The 20,192-nt window shown below is 31.5% G+C and overlaps 2 protein-coding genes across 6 annotated transcripts; one reads left to right on the plus strand and one right to left on the minus strand.

The window, feature by feature from the left end:
- Positions 1-8,717: 8,717 nt before the first annotated feature.
- LOC120079013 (germin-like protein 5-1) lies at positions 8,718-10,326 on the plus strand. The gene is made up of 2 exons (XM_039033182.1): positions 8,718-8,969; positions 9,595-10,326. Exons 1-2 carry the CDS (start codon positions 8,852-8,854, stop codon positions 10,128-10,130), a joined length of 654 nt encoding a protein of 217 aa, XP_038889110.1. The 5' UTR covers positions 8,718-8,851; the 3' UTR covers positions 10,131-10,326.
- Positions 10,327-13,541: 3,215 nt separating this feature from the next.
- On the minus strand, positions 13,542-19,061 carry LOC120080390. 5 transcript variants are annotated; one of them, XR_005482503.1, is made up of 4 exons: positions 18,328-19,061; positions 18,164-18,220; positions 15,276-15,392; positions 13,564-13,803 (listed from the first exon to the last, which is right to left on the minus strand). XR_005482503.1 is itself a non-coding variant. In XM_039035041.1 (3 exons), the coding sequence occupies exons 1-2, from the start codon at positions 18,812-18,814 to the stop codon at positions 18,189-18,191; spliced, it is 519 nt and encodes a 172-aa protein (XP_038890969.1). In that variant the 5' UTR covers positions 18,815-19,061; the 3' UTR covers positions 13,542-15,392; positions 18,164-18,188. The 5 variants fall into 5 exon arrangements, 3 of the variants coding, with proteins under 3 accessions (XP_038890969.1, XP_038890968.1, XP_038890967.1); XM_039035041.1 differs by having other exon boundaries at positions 13,542-15,392; XM_039035040.1 differs by lacking the exons at positions 13,564-13,803; positions 15,276-15,392 and adding an exon at positions 16,218-17,031 and having other exon boundaries at positions 18,328-19,058.
- Between the last annotated feature and the right edge of the window lie 1,131 nt (positions 19,062-20,192).

Below are 20,192 nucleotides of genomic sequence, written 5' to 3' on the forward strand. Positions count from 1 at the left end.
TCCACTTTTATTATTTATAAAATATTGTTTGAAATCAGAATTATTAATAATATATAATACTAATATGTTATATATATATTAAGATAATGATCTTACCGGATAGTATGTTATCTTGACGCTCCATAGCCATCCCTAAATAATAAATATTTTTAGAATTTTTTTATAAAAGGAAAAATTAAAAAAAAAAAAAGATTATAAAGAAGAAGGTGGAATGTGTAATAATTAAAAAGGAAAAAAAAAGGAAAATTTGTACGGTATTCTCGCTCTCGCTCTCTCAAACTCTCACTGTCTCTTATAATCTCACTCTCGAATTTGATTGGAAAGTTCAGTGGCAAAAAGAAGGAGATTCATTAGGTCGTTATTTAGTCAGACTTGCTGAGATGACAGAATCCGTAAAAATTATTCAACAAGCTTTGGAAGGAATTCCAGGGGACCTTATGAAAATTTCGAAATACGATCTTTTGATAGAGAAAGATCTCTGGAATGATAATTAAACAGACTCAATAATAATGTTAGGAAGGGCAAGGTCGAAGGTTGAGCTAGGTCGAATTTTGAACCCTCGACTTATTTAAAAAAAAAAAACAACAATATTTTTACAAATAGTTTGAAAACAATAATATTTTACTAAATAGTTTCTAAAAGGACAATATCCTTTTAATTTTTCCCTTTAAAACACTCTAAAATTTTGTAAAATGACATATTTTTTAAATTAAACTCTTGAAAGTTCCGAGCACACCTCAAGTTTCTCATATAAGTATTTTTTACCATTGCAAAGAAGTACTTTTACAAGCAATTTTTAAGAAAGTACTTTCACAAGCAATTTTTCCGTCCTTAATATCAGCTTAGTAGTTGACATGAAATTTTTTAATTAAATATGTTTTTTTTTATTTTTTAAAAATTAAAAAAAAAAATCTATTTTTTTTCTCTATCCCTTCTCTCTCCTTTGTCCCCAATTGTCGTCGTCGCCGCCCACTCTCCACGTTTTTTTAAAGACCGAGCGGTGGCCAACGGAAGAGGGAGAAAGAAGATAAAAAAAAATATATATTTGAAGTATTTTCATGTTAAAAAAATAAAATTTGTATTAAATATCATCACCTTTTCATTAGCTAAAAATTGACCGCATTGATTAAAACTACTTTTTCAAATTTTAAGGAGAAAATGTCTAAGTTTGAAAGTTCAAACACCCCACTTCTACGAAATTCGAATTTCAAATATTAAGGTCTCGTTCAATAATCATTTAGATTTTGTTCAATAATTCTTTGTTTTTTAAAATTAAATCTATTTTTTCTAAATTTCTTACAATAATTTGAATATTTAATAAATAGAATGGTTAAATTCTTAACAAAATTTCAACAATAAAAACAAAATTTTTAAAAACTACTTTTTTGTTTTCAAAATTTAACTTGATATTTTAAACCATGAGTAAAAAGTAGACAAAGAAAAATAAATTTAGAGTGAAAGTAATGTCTACAAGCTTAATATTCAAATTTCTTCCTTTGTTATCTACTTTTTACCAATCATTTAAAAAGCCAAGTCAAATTTTTAAAACTAAAAAAAATTGCTTTTGAAATTTTTTTTTTTTGGAATTTGAAATTTGCTTAAGAATTCAACTATTGTACTTAAGAAAAATGCAATTATAGGAAGAAATTATGAAGAAATAGGCTTAATTTTCAAAAACAACAAAATGGTCACCAAATGGAACTTAAAAATATATATTTTTTTCCTTTAAAAATAGAATGTAGATCTATATTTCTAAAATTACACATGTTAAAAAATGAGTTAAATCTGATCAAATTTCATATAAAATGAAAGGTGGGATGACTCAATGAGGATTAACTGTCAGTATAGAGCTTTTAATTTTGGGAGAATTAGAAAGAAATTGCAAGATTGTTTATAACAAAGTATTAGCACTATAATTTGGTTGGCCTAGTAATCAAACCAGGAATTGTAGTATTGAGGTTGCCTCCTATATTTATGAATTATGATGATCGGGATATCTCACTTTCATTAATTAAGTTGATTGATAACTATATGTGAAGAAATGTTATATATATACAACTCATTATTTATCAAAAACAAAATGCAATGATCAAAGTAATTGTACCCAGAATAAATGCAATTCATTAAAAACAAAACAAAAATAAACGGTGCAGTTCATTTTGTGTTGGGTGCGGCCGTCATATTCAATGTCATTAAAGAATGGTTCAAAGTGTGTGTATATATATTTTTAATATGTACTTTGCCCTCATAAAAGTCTTATTCTATTCTATTCTGCTGACATATGTTTATAGTTTTTCTTTTCTTTTTTTTTCTTTTCTTTTTTTAAGAAATAAATTAAATATATAAAACCTACAAACACAATGTAGAGGATAACCACCCTAAAAAGTTTGAACCAAAAAAAACTCTCGTCTTTCATAGAAGAAGACTCGCTCAACTCAACAACACCTCCAGCCCAACTGCAACCTAAGCAAGTCTATGTACAATTGAGTTCCCAATACGATTACGAAAAGAGAAAATAACCCGCTCAAAGCTTTGAGCAAAAATTAAAGTACCATTAATACAAGTCCACATCCTCACGATTCAAAATCTTCATCACATCCAAAGCATCTAATTCAACCACAAGCATACCGGCCTAAAAATCCGTCTACGAGGAGCAATGATGAATCCCTTTCTTAATAACTTGAGCTTCAAGAATCTTAATTGGTGGATACCTAGAGATTTGTTTGAAGCCAATACCCAAGGAGACCCAAAAGAGTCACGAACAACCATCTCATCCCTCTCGCATTGAGAGAATCGCTCCAACAGGTGTCAACATTTAGCTTCCATGTAAAAGGAGAAAGGACCCAAACACCATGATTTACACAACTCTCCCCCTACTTAACAAAAACAAACGTTCCATCAAACCTACAAGCACATTCAATCAACCTTGCTTTAGCTCCCGAGCGGTTCAAGTCATTTTGATGCTCCCAAATGGACCAAAGGATCAAAACGACATCTCTAATTTGATACATTAAAATTCATTAATATTTCTTTTATAACATATATATTGTAATGCACAAAGTTTATGAGGGGCTCACATCCAAGGAAAACTGATTACGACATGGGGAAACATGAGTCCCAAAAAGAAAAAAAAATTAGAAGATTAGGTTCTAGATTGACCAACCGAGTTGGTGAATATATACCAATTGAAAAATAACAAAGTTTAACACCACGTATCACAATCATACTTGAAGGAAGTAGATTATGACCCCACTAATGTAGGCAGGGTTGTGATGACACATAAGTGTCGACACGTCTAGGAAAGATAAAGGGCCGAAGAAGTATTGTGATACGGCCAAGGAGGATGGTGCATCATCCAACACACCAAGATAAGTGGGCAAGCATAATAGGTTGAGCAACAAGTAAGAAGACAACCATCAGTGTCATTAGTAGTGTTAGTGACAAAATCAGCGAAGGCCAAGTGGGGCCTCGGGCCATGACCTTGGAAGTCAAGGTTCCATTGCGAGTTTTAACAACCGGCTCTAGAATTAGATGCATATCAACGAGATATGCAAGCACATCGGATTTTGTGTCAATTGGAGTTCAAGGGGGCGTTCTACATTTGTGAGTGACTCCTCGCCAAATCCATGTGCAAGGGTATTAAAGAAAAAAATGTTCAGAGTATACTAAAGGGGATGTTATGGTACCAGCTCTCCATCACCCTTGGGCCTTATAGCCTAAATGAGCTACCCATGGCACGTGTGTGTCATGGCGTGGACAAGCATTGCAAGACAAGTGTCTTGAACGTGATCTATTAAGAATAGGATCTCATGGACAGTGTTGCATAGTAAAGGTGTGTCGGCATTGCGCCCATGCCCATGGACCAGAAGTTTTAATATACCACCCAATATGCAGTTTTGATTCGGCTTGAACATGAGAAGGTTCATGCCTCCATATGTCAGATGGATGGATATCCAAGAAGCCCCAAGTTGGAAAGTTACCTATGGGTCGATTTACAATGTTTCTCAATAAGCATGCACAAGTATGAGGGAGAAAGTTGGTGATGTCCCAAAACTTGGGATGGATTTAGGGCATTATTGGGACTCGATAGTTCCCAATTGGCATAGTACTTGCTCGAGTTGTCTCGATAAGCACTATAATGACCGATAGAGCCTAGTAAGCATTATTATGCCCCCAACAAACTCCAATAATTGTTCGTAGTACCAGGTAAGCCTCAGTAGAATGATATAGACCTATTTTGACCCAATGAAGGATCTGAACTCATCTTGGTAAAGTTTCACATCGATGTAGAAGTATGGGGGTCGTGTTGTTGAAAACCAAGGTGGTGAAAAAAGATGTGACATTGCATTGTGATGACCTTAGCCTTGTATATGGGCAAGGTTAAGCCTCAAGGCTTGATCTAGAGTAGAGGCAAGTTAGTTAGAGTAACATATGAGGAAAAATACACGTACGGGCAACATGTATGATTGAATGAACTTCAATTCGGGTGAGGATGAAAGAACCTCGTCTAAGGTTCAACGAAGCTTCAAAGAGTCGAACAAAAAGTAGTTGGGACTTGAGTTTCCTTTAAGGCTGACTATGAACATGTGTGAAGCATGGTACTACACGGCTAAAGAAGTATGACCATGACACCTTGCAGCATTAAACGCTACAAACTACTTTGACATTGTCGAAGTTATAAATAACCACAGAAAAATTCCAGAAGAAGGGTATTACAACTAGCTTCATTCGACAACCTCAAAGGAAAGAGTAAGTAATTTTGTAATTTTCCAAGAAGAATTGTGACCTTACTTTTGTTTGCTTAGCTTAATTATACACTCTTCGTATTAACTTATATTAATTAGCCTTCTTGTAAGTAAGCTCAAAAAGCAGACCAAGAGAAGAAGGTAGGCCATCAAGCTCACGAGAGGCCGATAATGACAACAAACGCATCCAAGTATCCTGCAATAATTTTTTTTTTTCAAAAACAGTCATTTACCTATTTTCATAACATTTTCACAAATTTAAGAGCTTTTTCAAGTTTTACACTTTAATTGTTACAAAAATCACCGTTTTTTAAAATTCTTTTTAATATTTTAAAATAATTGGATGCTGACTCTAAAATTTTAGACCTATTTGGTAATCATTTTGTTTTTTATTTTTGTTTGTGAAAATTAGGTCTATAGACACTATTTCTACCTTCAAATTTCTTCCTTTGTTATCCATTTTTCACCAATTGTTAACAAAACCAAATTTTGAGAATTAAAAAAAGCAGCTTTCAAAAAATTGTTTTTATTTTTAAAATTTGGCTAAAAATTCAACTATTATACTTAAGAAAAATGCAAATCATAGTAAGAAATGTGGATGATATAGACTTAATTTTCAAAAAAAAAAAAAAAAAAAACCAAATGGTTATCAAATGGGGTCTTAATTTTTCGTTTTTGGAAGTTTTAATTAGCTAAACAAACATTCAGTTTTTTATATTTGGGTATTCGAAACAATTTTTACTGAGTTCTTTTTTTCAGGGTTGAATATATTGATCTCAAAGGAAATGTTGATATTGATGGAAATTTTGGGACAACTTATGAAAATTGTTATAATTAGTTAATAAAACATTAATTGTTGCTTAATTAGTCTATAATAGACCATTTTTAATATCATTTCTATAAAATAAGATAATATTTATATGTATATTGTAAATGTTGATACGAGAACTGAAATTTAAAAAATAAATAGAAAAATAATTCTAAAATAATATAAAATTTATGAATATTTTGAAGTGAAATGTGAAAATTGTATGAAAGTTTTGAAAAGTAAAAGGAAAAAAAAAAAAACTCATATCAATTCAATAATGATGTGAAAATTTAATAGAAAAGATTTGAATGAGCTTAGTATATATTCTTTTTGTGGTGTTTTTTAAATTCAATTTCTATATAAATGAAAGTTTTGGATTGAAAATAAAGTTGAAATTAAAAAAAAAAAAAAAAGTAATACATTGAAAACGTTCATCCTTGATCGAAAATGACATTGATATGTGAACCTATACAATTGTATATAATTAAAATCATAAAATTGAAAATCTTGAACTAAGTTAACATAGTTATTTCCAATATATAAAAATTTCTTAAAAAAATTTAAATTTCTCGAGATTTATCAAAACTTCGTCAAAATGGGAAAAAAAACAAAACAAAAACTTTCTCAAATTTTTCTCGAAAATTCCTCGAAATGGGGGAACAATGAAATTTCCCTCTACTGAAATTTTGAGGCAGATTTCGATGGAAATTTTCTACCATGCTTTTTATTTACTATTATTATTATTATTCTTTTACTTATTTTTTATTTGTTTATTTTAATTTTTTGGGAAGGGGTTGAGCCACTTACCACAATATGAAGTGTATACCAAGATCCTCCATAGATTCTTCCTATATTTATGTTGATCATGGATCTAGTTTAGACTAATATAGTAGATTTAGCTTTCTTTACAACAATTTGAGAAGCCATCATAACTATGACTACTTCCATATAAATTAAGGCAATATGAGTTTGTAGGCTCAATCTACAAATATGGTGTTTAACTATTATGGCCCACTAAATTATATAGATATAATATTATATCTTGCTAAGTAGAATGAGCATCGTGTCACCTTTATCAATTATGTAAAACAATATCATGAATGTCATCATGTAGGTTGAATGTATAACAATGAGTTGTTTAGAATGTCGAGATGAGTTTGAAGTCTCAAGTTATCTGTGTTTAGGGTGCATAGTTGTTTAGTCTGAAGTTAAGAAAAATTAGATGGGAATATGAAGTTATCAAGATACAAACTATGAAATTAGTAGAGTTGAGTTATCTATGAAATTAGATGGGAATGAATTGTGTTTAGTATGGATATAGTTGTTTAGCCCCTTAAAGTGACCGTTTGAATGTGAAAAGGGCATATTTTTAACTCAATTTTGTTTCTAATTTATTATTTGTTTTCTAAGAGTACCAGATAAACATAGCTGATGAAATAACTATCATAATAAACGGAAACATAGAAACTAAATTATATATATGTACGTATCTATGTATATATACACACAGAAATTGTGTGTTTTTTAATACAATATTATCAAACATAAGAAAGGAGTTGAAGTTGGGCTTGAATAAGAGTGCATAAACTTTTCTTCTAGAAGGAAGTCTATCCAAGCCGAAAATTATAGTCTGAGAAATTAACACTGGACCGCTTGATTATAATATGAAATTATTATAGTATGTGAGTAATAATAGTAATAATTTATATTTGAAATATAATAGTTTGTGTCTGGATACGAAGTCCATATTTTTTTAAATTTAGGTTATAAGAATTTCCATTTGGGGTGCAGGTTGTTTTATTTTGATTTAAACTTTTTCTACTCTTTTCTTTTTTCCTATATAAGTAATGATATCTTAAATATCATATTTTGTTAACCACATAAATTAACAAAATTTATTTCTTAATTTGTACATAATTCAACTCATTAAAGCATATATTTGTAATTAGAGGTGCTCAAAAAATCTGATGACCCGAAAAAACCGATCAATCCAACCCACCCCATGTGGTTTGGGTTGGGTTGGGTTCAAATAAATGAAAATTTTATGGATTAGATTGATTTATGGGTTCACATAATATAACACAAACCAACCTGAACCAATCCGAATTTATTATTAACTTTAAAATATATTTTTTCTTACTTATAACACAATTATTTATACATATATTGATTTTAATTTTATTTAATTCTAATAATTTTTTAATAATTTATTCTTCAACAACTCTAGTTTCTTTACACTTTAGAAAAAAAAATTAAATTGAGTTGTTAATTACTTAATTCAATATATGAAAATAATTAAATTAGACTTTTACACATTTACGTTTTGCTTAATTTTAAATAAATAACCCGATTAACCCAAACCAACCCAACCCAAATATTTCATGGTTGGATTGAGTTGGGTTCATTTTTTAATAAATGTTATTTGGGTTGAAAAAATTTATAATTCAAACAATTGGGTTGGGTCTAAAAAGTCTTTCAACTCAACCCAACCCATGAACACCCCTAATAGACATTATAGTCTTATTTATAGATTTTGTAGATATTTGAAAACATTGTTGCCTATATTTTGAATTTCGTAGACATTATGGTCTTTCTTGTGAATTTTGGAGACTTGTTTTGTTATAATAGATTTTGGATATCGTTTTTGTGGATTGTGGAATTTTATGTGTTTTTTATTGGTGATTCCAAGCTTTTTTTTTTTTAAGGAACCAATGGAACTGAACCAATCCAACCCATTTTTTATGGGTTGGTTTGGTTCGGGTTCATAATTTAATAAGGGTTAGTTTGGGTTAGAAAAATACACAAACCAAATCATAAGATTGAGCCTAAAATATCCCTAAATCCAATCCAACCCAACTCATGAATATTCCTATCTCTAATCTCTATAGATTATGTAGTTGAAGTAGATGGAGATTAGGAGAGGGAGAAGAAATTGAAGTAGGTGAGATATAAGTTTTTGTTTTGGTCAATACTTCCAATAGACGTAAGAGAATGGGATGGAGCTCAAACGTTGATCCAATGTCTGAAATTTCTCACAAGGAAAAAGAAAAAAAGAGTGGGAACATGGCCCATTGCCTTGCGTCAAGGCATTGACTTGCCTTTCGATCTAAGAAGTGGCATATTTCTTGCCTTTCATTCCTATCTCTTCTCAAATAATAATACTATCATCATTTCATCTAATCAAATTCAATTCTTAGCTTCAATTATATATTAACTTCTCCACCCACCTCCCCAACACACCCAACAGTTTCTCCAACTTTTCCCTTTTACTCTTCTTCACCCAACCTTTTTCACAATCATGAAGCAGCCTCCTCCCCCTGCTCTGTTTGCTGCTTCTCTTGCCTTCTTCTTCTTCTTCTTCGCCGTTGCCGATCCCGATTTGCTTCAAGACGTTTGCGTCGCCGATCTCGCTTCCGGTACCTACTTCTCTTCTCCACCACTTTCAACAAGCTAACCTCTCTTTCTCTATTTCCATGTTCCCCCAATTCTCTAACAAGGTTGCATAATCATTGGTTTCTAAGTTTAGGGTTATGGGTTTTCATTTGTTCATAGTTAAGAGTAAAGGGTATAGGGTTTTTGTTCAGACAAGACACTTCACCATCTCTATTTGAATTTGTGCCTATGTGGAAGATTTGCTTTTGTTTTCATCCAAAATGTCTTTTGTTGACTTAGAATTGAGTTTTGAGTTTGGTTTCATTCGAAATTTCTCATACCAATGGAGATGCTGTCTAAACATAGTCTACTAGAAGGAAGAAGAACAGGAAAAAGATCAAGACATTGTCCTCTATAAAGGTGGAATTCAGGTTGTTTCAAAGAATTTCCTCTGTTCTAATCCATGTTTAAGCTAAAACGAACAAGAAGGAAAAGACCAAGATTCAAGACACTGTCCTCCCAAGAGGTGGAATTTGGATTGATTCAAAGAATTTCTTATGTTCTAATCCATGTTTAAGCTCAAACTAGACAACATTATAGGTTCTAATTCATAACCAGCATTCCCAAACGGTTTATGTTTTTCAGATACTAACATTTCAATCAAAACAGGAATCAAAGTAAACGGATTCACCTGCAAATCGAATTTCTCAGCAAACGATTTCTTCTTCGATGGATTGGCCAAACCAGGTCTCACCAACAATACCCTAGGCTCACGAGTAACCGGTGCCAACGTTCAATCAATTCCCGGCCTGAACACACTCGGCGTCTCCCTCTCGCGAATCGACTATGCTCCCGGCGGCCTGAACCCGCCGCACACGCATCCACGCGCTACCGAGATCGTGTTCGTCCTCGAAGGCCAACTCGACGTCGGCTTCATTACAACCGCCAACGTTCTTGTCTCGAAATCGATCAAGAAGGGGGAGATCTTCGTTTTCCCTAAGGGATTGGTCCATTTCCAGAAAAACAACGGCAAGGTTCCGGCGGCGGTGATTGCGGCGTTTAATAGTCAGTTGCCTGGTACTCAATCGATTGCGGCGGCGCTTTTCGCCGCATCTCCGCCGGTTCCTGATAACGTGTTGACGAAGGCGTTTCAGATTGGGACTAAGGAGGTTGAGAAGATCAAATCAAGGCTTGCACCGAAATAAATAGAACAAATCAATGGAGGTTTTCTGTAAAATTGAAATTGAAAGTGAAGATTGTGTTTGGAATTTGATTTCATTTTGTTGTTCTTCTGATTGTATTGTATTTCTCTCTTTCTTTCACTGATTGTTTGAATAATAATTGGGATTTGGGGATTTGTTTCTCTTTTTTTCCAATCATTTTTCAATGCTTTGAGAACAATGGTAGATTGTGCAGTGAGTTTGAGCTCAATTAAACTCATTTCTGGATTAGGTCAAACGTTTGAATCCTTCGATTTAGATATAATATTTATTTGATTCTTACTCTTTGAAGATTTTTTTTTTAAAAACATGGTTTCAACAATTGTAATTTTAATTTAGTAACTATGTTTTGATCTTTTGGGATAGTTTCAAGCGAGTAACTATAATTTGACCAACACTTGTCAATTGAATGTAGTTTATGTATTCTATGACTAAAAAATTAAAAGTTTAAACCTCTCAATCATAAAGATTATTAAAAATAATTATTGACAATAATCAATCAGTTAAACATATATTCTCGATCAATAAGTCAAGAATTTGGATCAATGTGTTATGCGTTAGTTAACCATAAAACAAAGTAAATAAAATCTTCATTTCTAAAAGCTTGAAAGAAAGAAAACAAAATTGAGACTCTTATAATTTTAAAATTATTAAGACCAAATTGAAACTAGACCAACCATGGAAGATTTTAAAATTATTATAGTTGCCAAATTGAATCAATCTCAATCCATGAATTTAAAATCAAATTAGTAAATAACATTTTATTAAATTCATTTTTGTTTCATTGAGAGATACACCTCTGATTCGATCAAAAATACAATATTAAATATATCAATAGTGTGTATATATATTAATTGTTATAATTATTATTAAATTGAATTAAATAGCATTATCTACATGATTTTTGTACTCTAATGGCAGATCATTACGTCAAACTTCCATTCATATTTGAATTTTGAAGCAAAATTTTCAAAATTTTCAAGATTTTATATAGTTTTGCCCCATTCTCCGCGTGAACCAGGCCATCTTAATTTAATCTCTCCCAGTATATCTTAATTCATAAACAAGAAAAGGACATAAGTATAGTTCAATATTTGAAATATATTAGGTTGACCAAGTTTATCAATCCATAATAAAAATTGGTGTAATTATAATGAAATTTTATTGATAGATGTCATGTTCGGAAAGAATGGACCACAATCATAAATGTAATTGAATTTCTTTAATCACATTTACTTAAAATTATGAATCTATCACATTTATCATCATCATTATCGTTATTGTCATTGTTTTAGGTCAAACATTATTTACGTGAATCTTGGTTCTATCTTTAGAAGCTATGGAACAAAGCATGGATAAATGACTCGTGGGATTGACGTGAAAGAGTGAGGATGGCTATATTTCTATGAGCAAATAGATACAAAATTGAATTTGAATCTAAGGCCACATTTACCTTAGGAAAAGGTAATAAATCAATGATAATCTAAAAAGTGGGTCACATTTGATTATGTTTGTTTTGTTTACTTGTGTACCTTAATTGTAATGAAATGTGAAACCCACTTCTAAGTTTGTAAGCGAATAACACAAACTAATTGGTGCAGAAGTCGATTAATCCTATTGTGTTTGAAGATCACGTGGGACCGACTAACCTATATCATGATCCTTATTGTTACTATTACATCATTTGAAGTATGGATCTGTCACATCTATCAGCATATATCACATAGTATCAATGATAGATTTCAATAATTGAAGTATGGATCTGTCACACCGATAGATTTCTATCAGCATCTATCACCTAGTATCAATGATACTTATATCAGTTTCTATCATTGATAGATAGACTTCTATCGGCCTTTATTAGCCTTTATAAAAGAATATTAAATTTTGCTATTTAATGTTTATAATTTTCCTTATTTTTATATTTTTAAAAATATCAAAATGTATTCTACTTTTAAAAATTAATTCTTTTTATTCTTACATTTATTATTGTGTTCTCAAAGAATGAATAACACATTCATGCATGTTGATGAGTGCTATTGCTAATATAGGTATAGTTTAGAGTCCTATAAAATAAATAAGATAAATATTATATTATTTAATGGATTAAACTTGAGCTTTTGAAAGTTGGAAAACTCAAACAAATAAACGTAGTTGTACAATTATATGTTCATTGAAAGTTCAGTTTCTTAACCGTGAATATGGATGGATTTTAATTTCAAGAAAAATTACATTTTTGATCTTTAAAATTTTTTATTATATTGCATTTGAATTTTTGAGTTTTCAAACTCGATAATGTTAGTGGGTAAAATTGTTGATTTTGAAAAGTACTCGTAAACTCAAATCCAACTTAATCTAAGAAATTAAATCGCTTTATTTCAACCGTAGTCTAAAGGTTTCAGCCCAAAAACATTGATCCAATCAATTTCTTCCAAAAATCACTTTGTGATTTTACTCCCAATTATTTTCATATCTTCTTTGATTTTACTCTCTTCTTCCCCAACCAAATCTCTATAATTCTTAGTTTTCATCCCTAAATCTCTATTATTTTTGTAATCTCTGTGATTCTTAAGCAGTCGTAATTAGTTATTTTTCTTCCATACTTGTTTTATTTTTTATTTCTTCTTCTTCTTCATAGTTCCTTTTGGTTCATTTTCTATTCAATGCATGTTTTATTTTTGTGTTACTAGATTCTTTTTAGTTTCTTCTTTTGGTTCATTTTTTTTTAAATACTATTTTTGGTTCATTCTTGTGTGTTTCTCTGACCATAACAATGTTTTGAAAGTATTTTTTTTTAATGAACCTTCACTGTGGTTCAATAAACATTAATTATTTGACAGAGTTAGAGTTTCTTTTTTATCAATTTAATTTTCGATTATTTCATAACCCTAGTCTAACGGTTGTTATCATACTTTTTTTTTTTTCAATTGTTTATTTTAAAAATATCACTGGCAAACTTTCACCCGAAAGCATGTAGATGATACACATCAATGATTGAAAATTTTTTATTAGCTTATGATAGAGGTTGATCAGTGATACTTTATATCATTGTTATATATCTATTAGTAATAGAGTTTTATCATCGATAAAGTGCTATAAGTTAAAAGAAAGTATATCGTTGAAAACATATCAATGATATTTGATTTTTGTTTCTATCTGTTGCTTTTGTCATGAGTAGAATTGTTATCACGTGTATTATGTTTTCTCATTTTCTTGTAGTTTTGTTATTCAAATAAGATATCATCAATTTTAACTATTTTTTTTAACACATGGACAACGAAAAGAACATATACCAAACTAAAAGTACTAAAAAGGGAATAAAAAGGAACTTGTTCAAAGAAGGAGAATCACATCTTCCAAAGAAAAAAAAAAAAAGAAGAAGAATAAAAGAAACTTGTTATGCATGTTTTTTTATCACTAAGTTCATGTTTATCCATCTATAATCAAAATTAGTGTTATCGTAATAGTATTCCATTGATGATCAATCGTAATGAACATCAATTGTAAATATAGTTGGATTGCTTTTGATCACATTTGCTTTGACATTTTGCAAACATAATCTGATTTTGATTGAAGCAGTTAACTTTGTACTTGTAATTCAATGAATAACGTAATCTTACCGTTATCGTAACCGTTTAGGGTCATTCAATAACAATACCTGCAACGATAAAGATAACTGTGATATAGTCAAAAGTTGAAAAATCATTCAAAAGTATCTAAAAAAAGCTTGTTGGTCTCACATAATTTTCATACACAATCGAATTGATCACCCTCAGCTCTGCAATCAGATTGCATTTATTGATTACATATTTGGTAGTGAGCCTCACATTTCATCACGGTTGTAAAACATAGGTGAATAATAACAAACATAATCAAATGAAACCACTTTTCAAATTAACATTGATAGATTACGTTTTTAGGCCACGTTTACCAAACTGTAATGAAAATTAATGTAATCATAATGAAATTTCATTGTTGGATCAATTGTAATGAACTTGAATCACAAACGTAATTAGATTAATTTTGATCGCATTTACCTAAAATTATGAATTTTATCAAGTTTACTATTACCTCTACCTCTACCTCTGAGGGTCAAACGGTAACGGTAACAGTAATGGTAACAGTAAAGATGTCAAAATTAATAATTTTTCAATCAGAACAGTAACAATAATGGTAGTCGTTACGGTAACTATAGCTGTAAAGGTAGTGGTAACGATAATACGTAATTCTCAGGTATAATTAGATTGAGTACCCTTTATTTATCAATCAGATTGCGTTATTCTACTATAAATTTAGATGGGGCCCATGTGTCAGTACAAATGAGAACACTAGTAAATAACACTAAAAATAATCAAATGGAGCCCACTTTTTTTATTCCCATTGATCTATTACATTTTCAATAGGATAAACGTGACCTTAGAGTAATAAACATGGCCTAATTGCATTAAATTTATTGTTGATTGATTGTTCTTTTCTTTCTATTCTTGTTTCTTTATAATACGATATTAGTGATAGAATCCTGTCACAGATAGTCTGATTACAATCTAATTTCTATTTCTTTGTAGGTTGTCATTTCACATAACTAGACTTCAAATCAAGACGACTCAATTATCTCTAGCAAATCTTCTCATATCATAGTTTTGCACGACTATACTATGTCCTCGCACCGTTAATGTTATCAAAACCTTCAACACTTTATCATTGCGCCTATACAATGTCGTTTTAACAATCAAGAACAGACAATTAGATTTGGCAAACGTTATAAGAAATATATTCCCTTCCATTAGAGTCAGACCTCAGACAAACCTAGTCCCATCACCAAAGAAAACCTTGTTTTAGAATATATTTCGTCTTCCACCAATTTGGCAATCTCCATAAGAGATGCTTATGCATAGAATTTCTACCATCTCCTCAGAAACCTTAATATGCTAACAATACTACAAAACAGATTCTACTTCGCGAGAAAATTTCGAGTATTACCACGATACTTACTCTTCTAATTCATAATTTGACAAATCATCAAGTAGTATCTTTAATTTATTTCATGAACCTCGTATTATTCTTAAATGTTACCATTCTGGCAAGCAATGAATGAAAGTAGTATAAAAAGAAAATTCATGCTAGTCTTACCGGAATTTTTCCCCTACTTAACACGTAAAGCCCCTGCTAGAATGTACCCTGTTGGAGAATTAATAACACACTTTATGCCATCTACCTGTATCACTGAGTCTCACAATGCCTTACTCCCTGCATAAGGGAATCAGATAGTACTACCTCATATTGTAGATAGAATAAAGTTTTTTATTGTTCATTACTGTATAGACTGTACTCTGTAGAGTTTTATAAGTAAACAGCAATTGCAAATTCATAGATAACATTAGTGCAAAAACAAAAAGGAACACTTAGGAGAGACCAAATCTAGGTATTTCTGCCTATTATGAAATTATTATTTCAACAAGACTGCGATTTTAGCCTAAAGAAATGAATAGAACAGCCCTACCATATTCACAGTAAGAACTATCAGATATGTTTTTTCTTTTTTCTTTTTTCTTTTCTTCTTTCATAATAAGAAACCAACTTCCATTAAGCAAATAAAGGCATCCGCCAACTAGCACCCGAGAGTGCTAATGATCACAAAGTCAGTGGTTTGAATCCCCTACTTTAAAATAAAGACATCCTCCACCCACACAGTCATGACTCATAACTAGTACATGTTCTTCAACTAACAACTAAAATAAATATTTATCTATAATGGGAAACTTTCAAGCTAAGCGTATGCACATTTCGAGAAAATTAATAGGACAAAGGTATGACCTACTGCATTTTACATTAAACAATTCATATGATTGGGAAAAAAAAAAAAAAAAAAAAAAAAACCCTTTGCTTAGTATCTTACATAGATCCACTAGGGTTTGAACCCAAAATCACAAAACCATTTGAAACTTGCTTATTTTGACCATGAGACCAACCCATGGAGGTTACCTCCAGTGCATACTGTTGAGATCTTAGAAAATTATTGTTATCGTCTCTCAAAGTGATCTACTACACTTGCTCACACTTTTTTTTTCCTTCTTTTTTTAAGAAGAAACAACTTTTTTATTGATTTAATGGAAAGATATAAAATGTTCAAGAATATAAACTCCAATTTGGAAGGAAAAGAACAAAACATCCAACTAAGCTAATGACAAAAAGATATATATAAGAAAAAATTGGCAAAACAAGCTCTCCAAGAACAAAAAGGACCGAACCAAACACAGACCCTGAAAAATCAAAGAAGAAAACTCCAAAAGGAAAGCCACAGCCGCAAACGCCAAAGAGGAAAGGAGCAAGGCACCATACCCAATCAACAACGCCAAAAACCTCCAAAGAACAGCCATCAAACTGAACAGTCAACATTCAAAAGCAGAAAGACCACCAACGGGACTATCAAAAGCAAGCTCCAGCCCACAAAATGACTTGGCAGCAGAAAACCAACAATTGCAATAGAACCTTTCGAAAAACCAATCTAACTTTTAAGCTTAATCTCATAAAAGGTAATCTCGGTTACTGCACCATATTGAAAGAGATCTTCCTTAGTGAAGGGAGAACGAAAGTGGAACAATGAACTTGACTTAGAGAGACCCGAAGAAGGCATTGGCTTCATAACAATAGCTTTGAAAGAGGGATCAATTGGAGGAGGGACCTCTAATCCAAATTGTTTATCATCAACACCTCTAATCCAAATTGTTTATCATCAAACAAAAGAACAAAGACCATCTCCAGAAAATCTCCATCTTCTCTAAAATACTAATCATCAGTGTGCAGATTTTCTTAACCAATGTTACAAAAACTAGCAATGGCCTCATTGAAATCCTCAACTTCATCCTCCACCACAACTTTTTGGTCACTAGTTGAATGAACAAGAGAAAAGGGATGGTTAAGGTAAGGCTAGACGCTTGAATTAAATTTGCATGCATTTGGTCACAAAGCAATGAATGAGAATGAGGCTTCTTGGAAACTTAATACAGCAAGAAAACAGAAGGCAGACAGCAGTATACATGTGTGTGTTGGTTTAAGATCCACAACAGTACTACTACCAAAGTTTCTAACAGATCGCTAACTTAACTTAACGAGCCAAGACAGAGCGATGAAGAAGAATAGAGAAATAATATTTTTTGATACAAAAGTCTTGATTGATTTGAATACATGCAGAATAAGAGACTCAAGTGCAGAATAAAATAAATCCTTGTAGATAAGCAAAGAGTATTACAATTACAACAATGAAATGCACGCATTCAAAATTCAACAACCTGCTCTGCTCCTGGGTAACACTATAGCTGTTCATAACTAGAAAGCCTCTCTCTCTGATCATTCAACATTAATGTTTCTCAGTCCAAAACATTAAAGGAAATAGTACATGTAAAATCGTTGGTCATCCAGGAGGCAACAAAAAATGTAAAACTCCTTCAATAACCATAGAACGCACATGGGATTTTTAAATGCCAAAAGTGAGGAATGCAAATATTGATGCTTGGTAAAGTTAATTTGGTCAATATATTCCTTTTGGAGTATTTGTTCCAACTATCAACATACATCAATAGTCTAATAAACCAAACAGAATTCCAGTCTCACCTAATACTAAATTTCTCTCATTAACATAGCAAAGAAGAGATGGGGGAAAAGTCGATCAAATCTATCAATCCATTGACAACATTAAATATATTGAACACAAAATAGAATTATCAAATTCATCCGGGAGACAACAAAAAATGTAAGACTCCTTCAATGACCATAGAACTTATACAGGATTTTCAAATGACAAAAGTGTGGAATGTAAATATTGATAATCGGTAAAATTAATTTGGTCAATATATTCCTTTGGAGTATGCAGGCTACTATCAAGTAAACCAAACAGAAGGCCACAGTCTCACCAAATACTAAATTTCTCTCATTTGCGTAGTAAACAAGAGAAGATGGGGGAAAAAAACAAAAAAAGGTTGATCAAATCTATCAATCCATGGATAACAATGGTAACATACCTCAACAAGCAAAACCCAATTAAATTTAATGTTTCTGTCTAGTGTCCACTTGAACATCTGTCAAACAAAAACCACAAAACAAAACCAGAACAATATCATCAAACTCCAAACAAGTATAAACTATTAAGCTGTATTGTATTGACAAGAGAGCAAAAAATGAATACCCAAGTGAGGATTGGATTCTTTGGAATAGAAATCATTCTTCTCAATGAGAACTTTCAACATTTCATTAGTGAACTTCCGATTATTAGGATCAGTAGGAGACCCATTCTTAGAATCTGAAATTGAAAGTTTGGTAAAACAGAAACCACAACCCTGATTAACACTCCCATCAAAACCCCTCTTATCCGAAGAATTTGTTTTTCTAGTACAAGTAACAGAAGAAGAAGAACAAGAAGAAGAAGCGCTCTTAATCCTCCGACGAAGAATTTGTTTCTTCGCCTTTCGAAATGGATAGAACATCACCTGTTTCGCCTTTCCAAACCCCTTTTTACCCATCTCCATTTTCCGATCATCATCAAACTCATCATGCCTGATTTGTGTATTCGCCATAGTTTTACGAGTCTCGTCGTCTTCATCATCGCCATCGTCATTAGCACCACTGCAACCAACATCTGAGATATTATTCTCAGCATGTCTTGATTCCAACATATAGATATGTAAATTCCCAAACTGAAAAAGAAGAAGAAAAGGGTGAAGAGAACAGAGATTGGGATGGAATTGGATTGAATTGAATTGAAGAACAAAATGGGTTCTGATAATTTCTTCAAGAAATCTAAAAATTGAAACTTCCAAGTGATGTGGGTCAGGAATGAACAGAGGCAGGTGGCGCCAATTTTGTGGATTGGAGAGTGATGGGCAAATGGGTTTTTACTTGGATGATTTTATCTTTTTGCCTTTTGTTCAAAGAAAGGTAACAACTGACAATCTGATTTTCTGTCTCTCTTTTTTTATTCTTCCCTTTTTTGAAAATGAAAAATCTATTATGAAATTAAGGAGTTGGAATATGAAAGATATAATATAATAATAATTTTATATAATAATAATAAATAAATTATAATTATAATTATAAAATAACCAAAATTATAAAATTGGACAATGTAAATTTTAGTGGAATTTGGTGTGGATTTCTCACCAATGAGTATATCATTTTAAGATCCACTATTTATAGAATACTGAATTACTACAAGGCATCATGAATGGTGACACATGGTTTTTGAGATACTAAGCAATGGACATCTATTTCGTATTATAATATTCATAATACTCCGCCTTAGATGCCTATATATATATTAAATATGTCTCGTTAAAATCTTACTAGGAAAAATCCAATGGGAAAAAATCTTAGTAAAGGAAAAAGATTACATATGTCATATAATACATACTCCTAAAAGAATACAATATATTTACTCCCCTCATGAAAACATCCCTTGAGATCTCTAAGCCGCATTTCAATGTTGTGTGCCAATTTTTCAAAAGTTGTGGTTAATAATGCCTTTGTAAATAAGTCTGTTAGGTCATCCTACGAACAAATTTGTTATACAATGATATCTCCTTTAATATATCATCCTTGATTTGGGCTATGCAAGCTGTGTTGTCTTCGTATAATATGGTTGGAAGATTTTTATTAGAAGACAAGCCACATGTTTTACGAATGTGCCGACTCATTGACCAAACCAAAATTAAATCGAATTGAATGCTTATAAAATGCTCTGATACCATTGTTGGAACATACCATCGTGTAGCGGAAGTGACCGGGATTTATAAGCACTCTAATTCATTAATTTTGGCATAAATGAAAGCATGCTTCAGCGGAAATAAATGGATTTCGTGACATACCTTTGTAGAACTTCCTCAAAGCTTGAATTCCAACTACAAATCTCCTCTAAATCTTGTTGTAGACTACCCCAAGATCTTCCCTACTTTTCTCTTGATGCTCTAGATTGAGTTGTGGGACTCAAAATAAGCCTGAATTAAGGGAATTCAGAGACAAACTCATTGCAACAACCCAGCAGAAGAACAACTTCTT

Source organism: Benincasa hispida, chromosome 6, assembly GCF_009727055.1.
Source record: "Benincasa hispida cultivar B227 chromosome 6, ASM972705v1, whole genome shotgun sequence".
Lineage (NCBI taxonomy): Eukaryota > Viridiplantae > Streptophyta > Magnoliopsida > Cucurbitales > Cucurbitaceae > Benincasa > Benincasa hispida.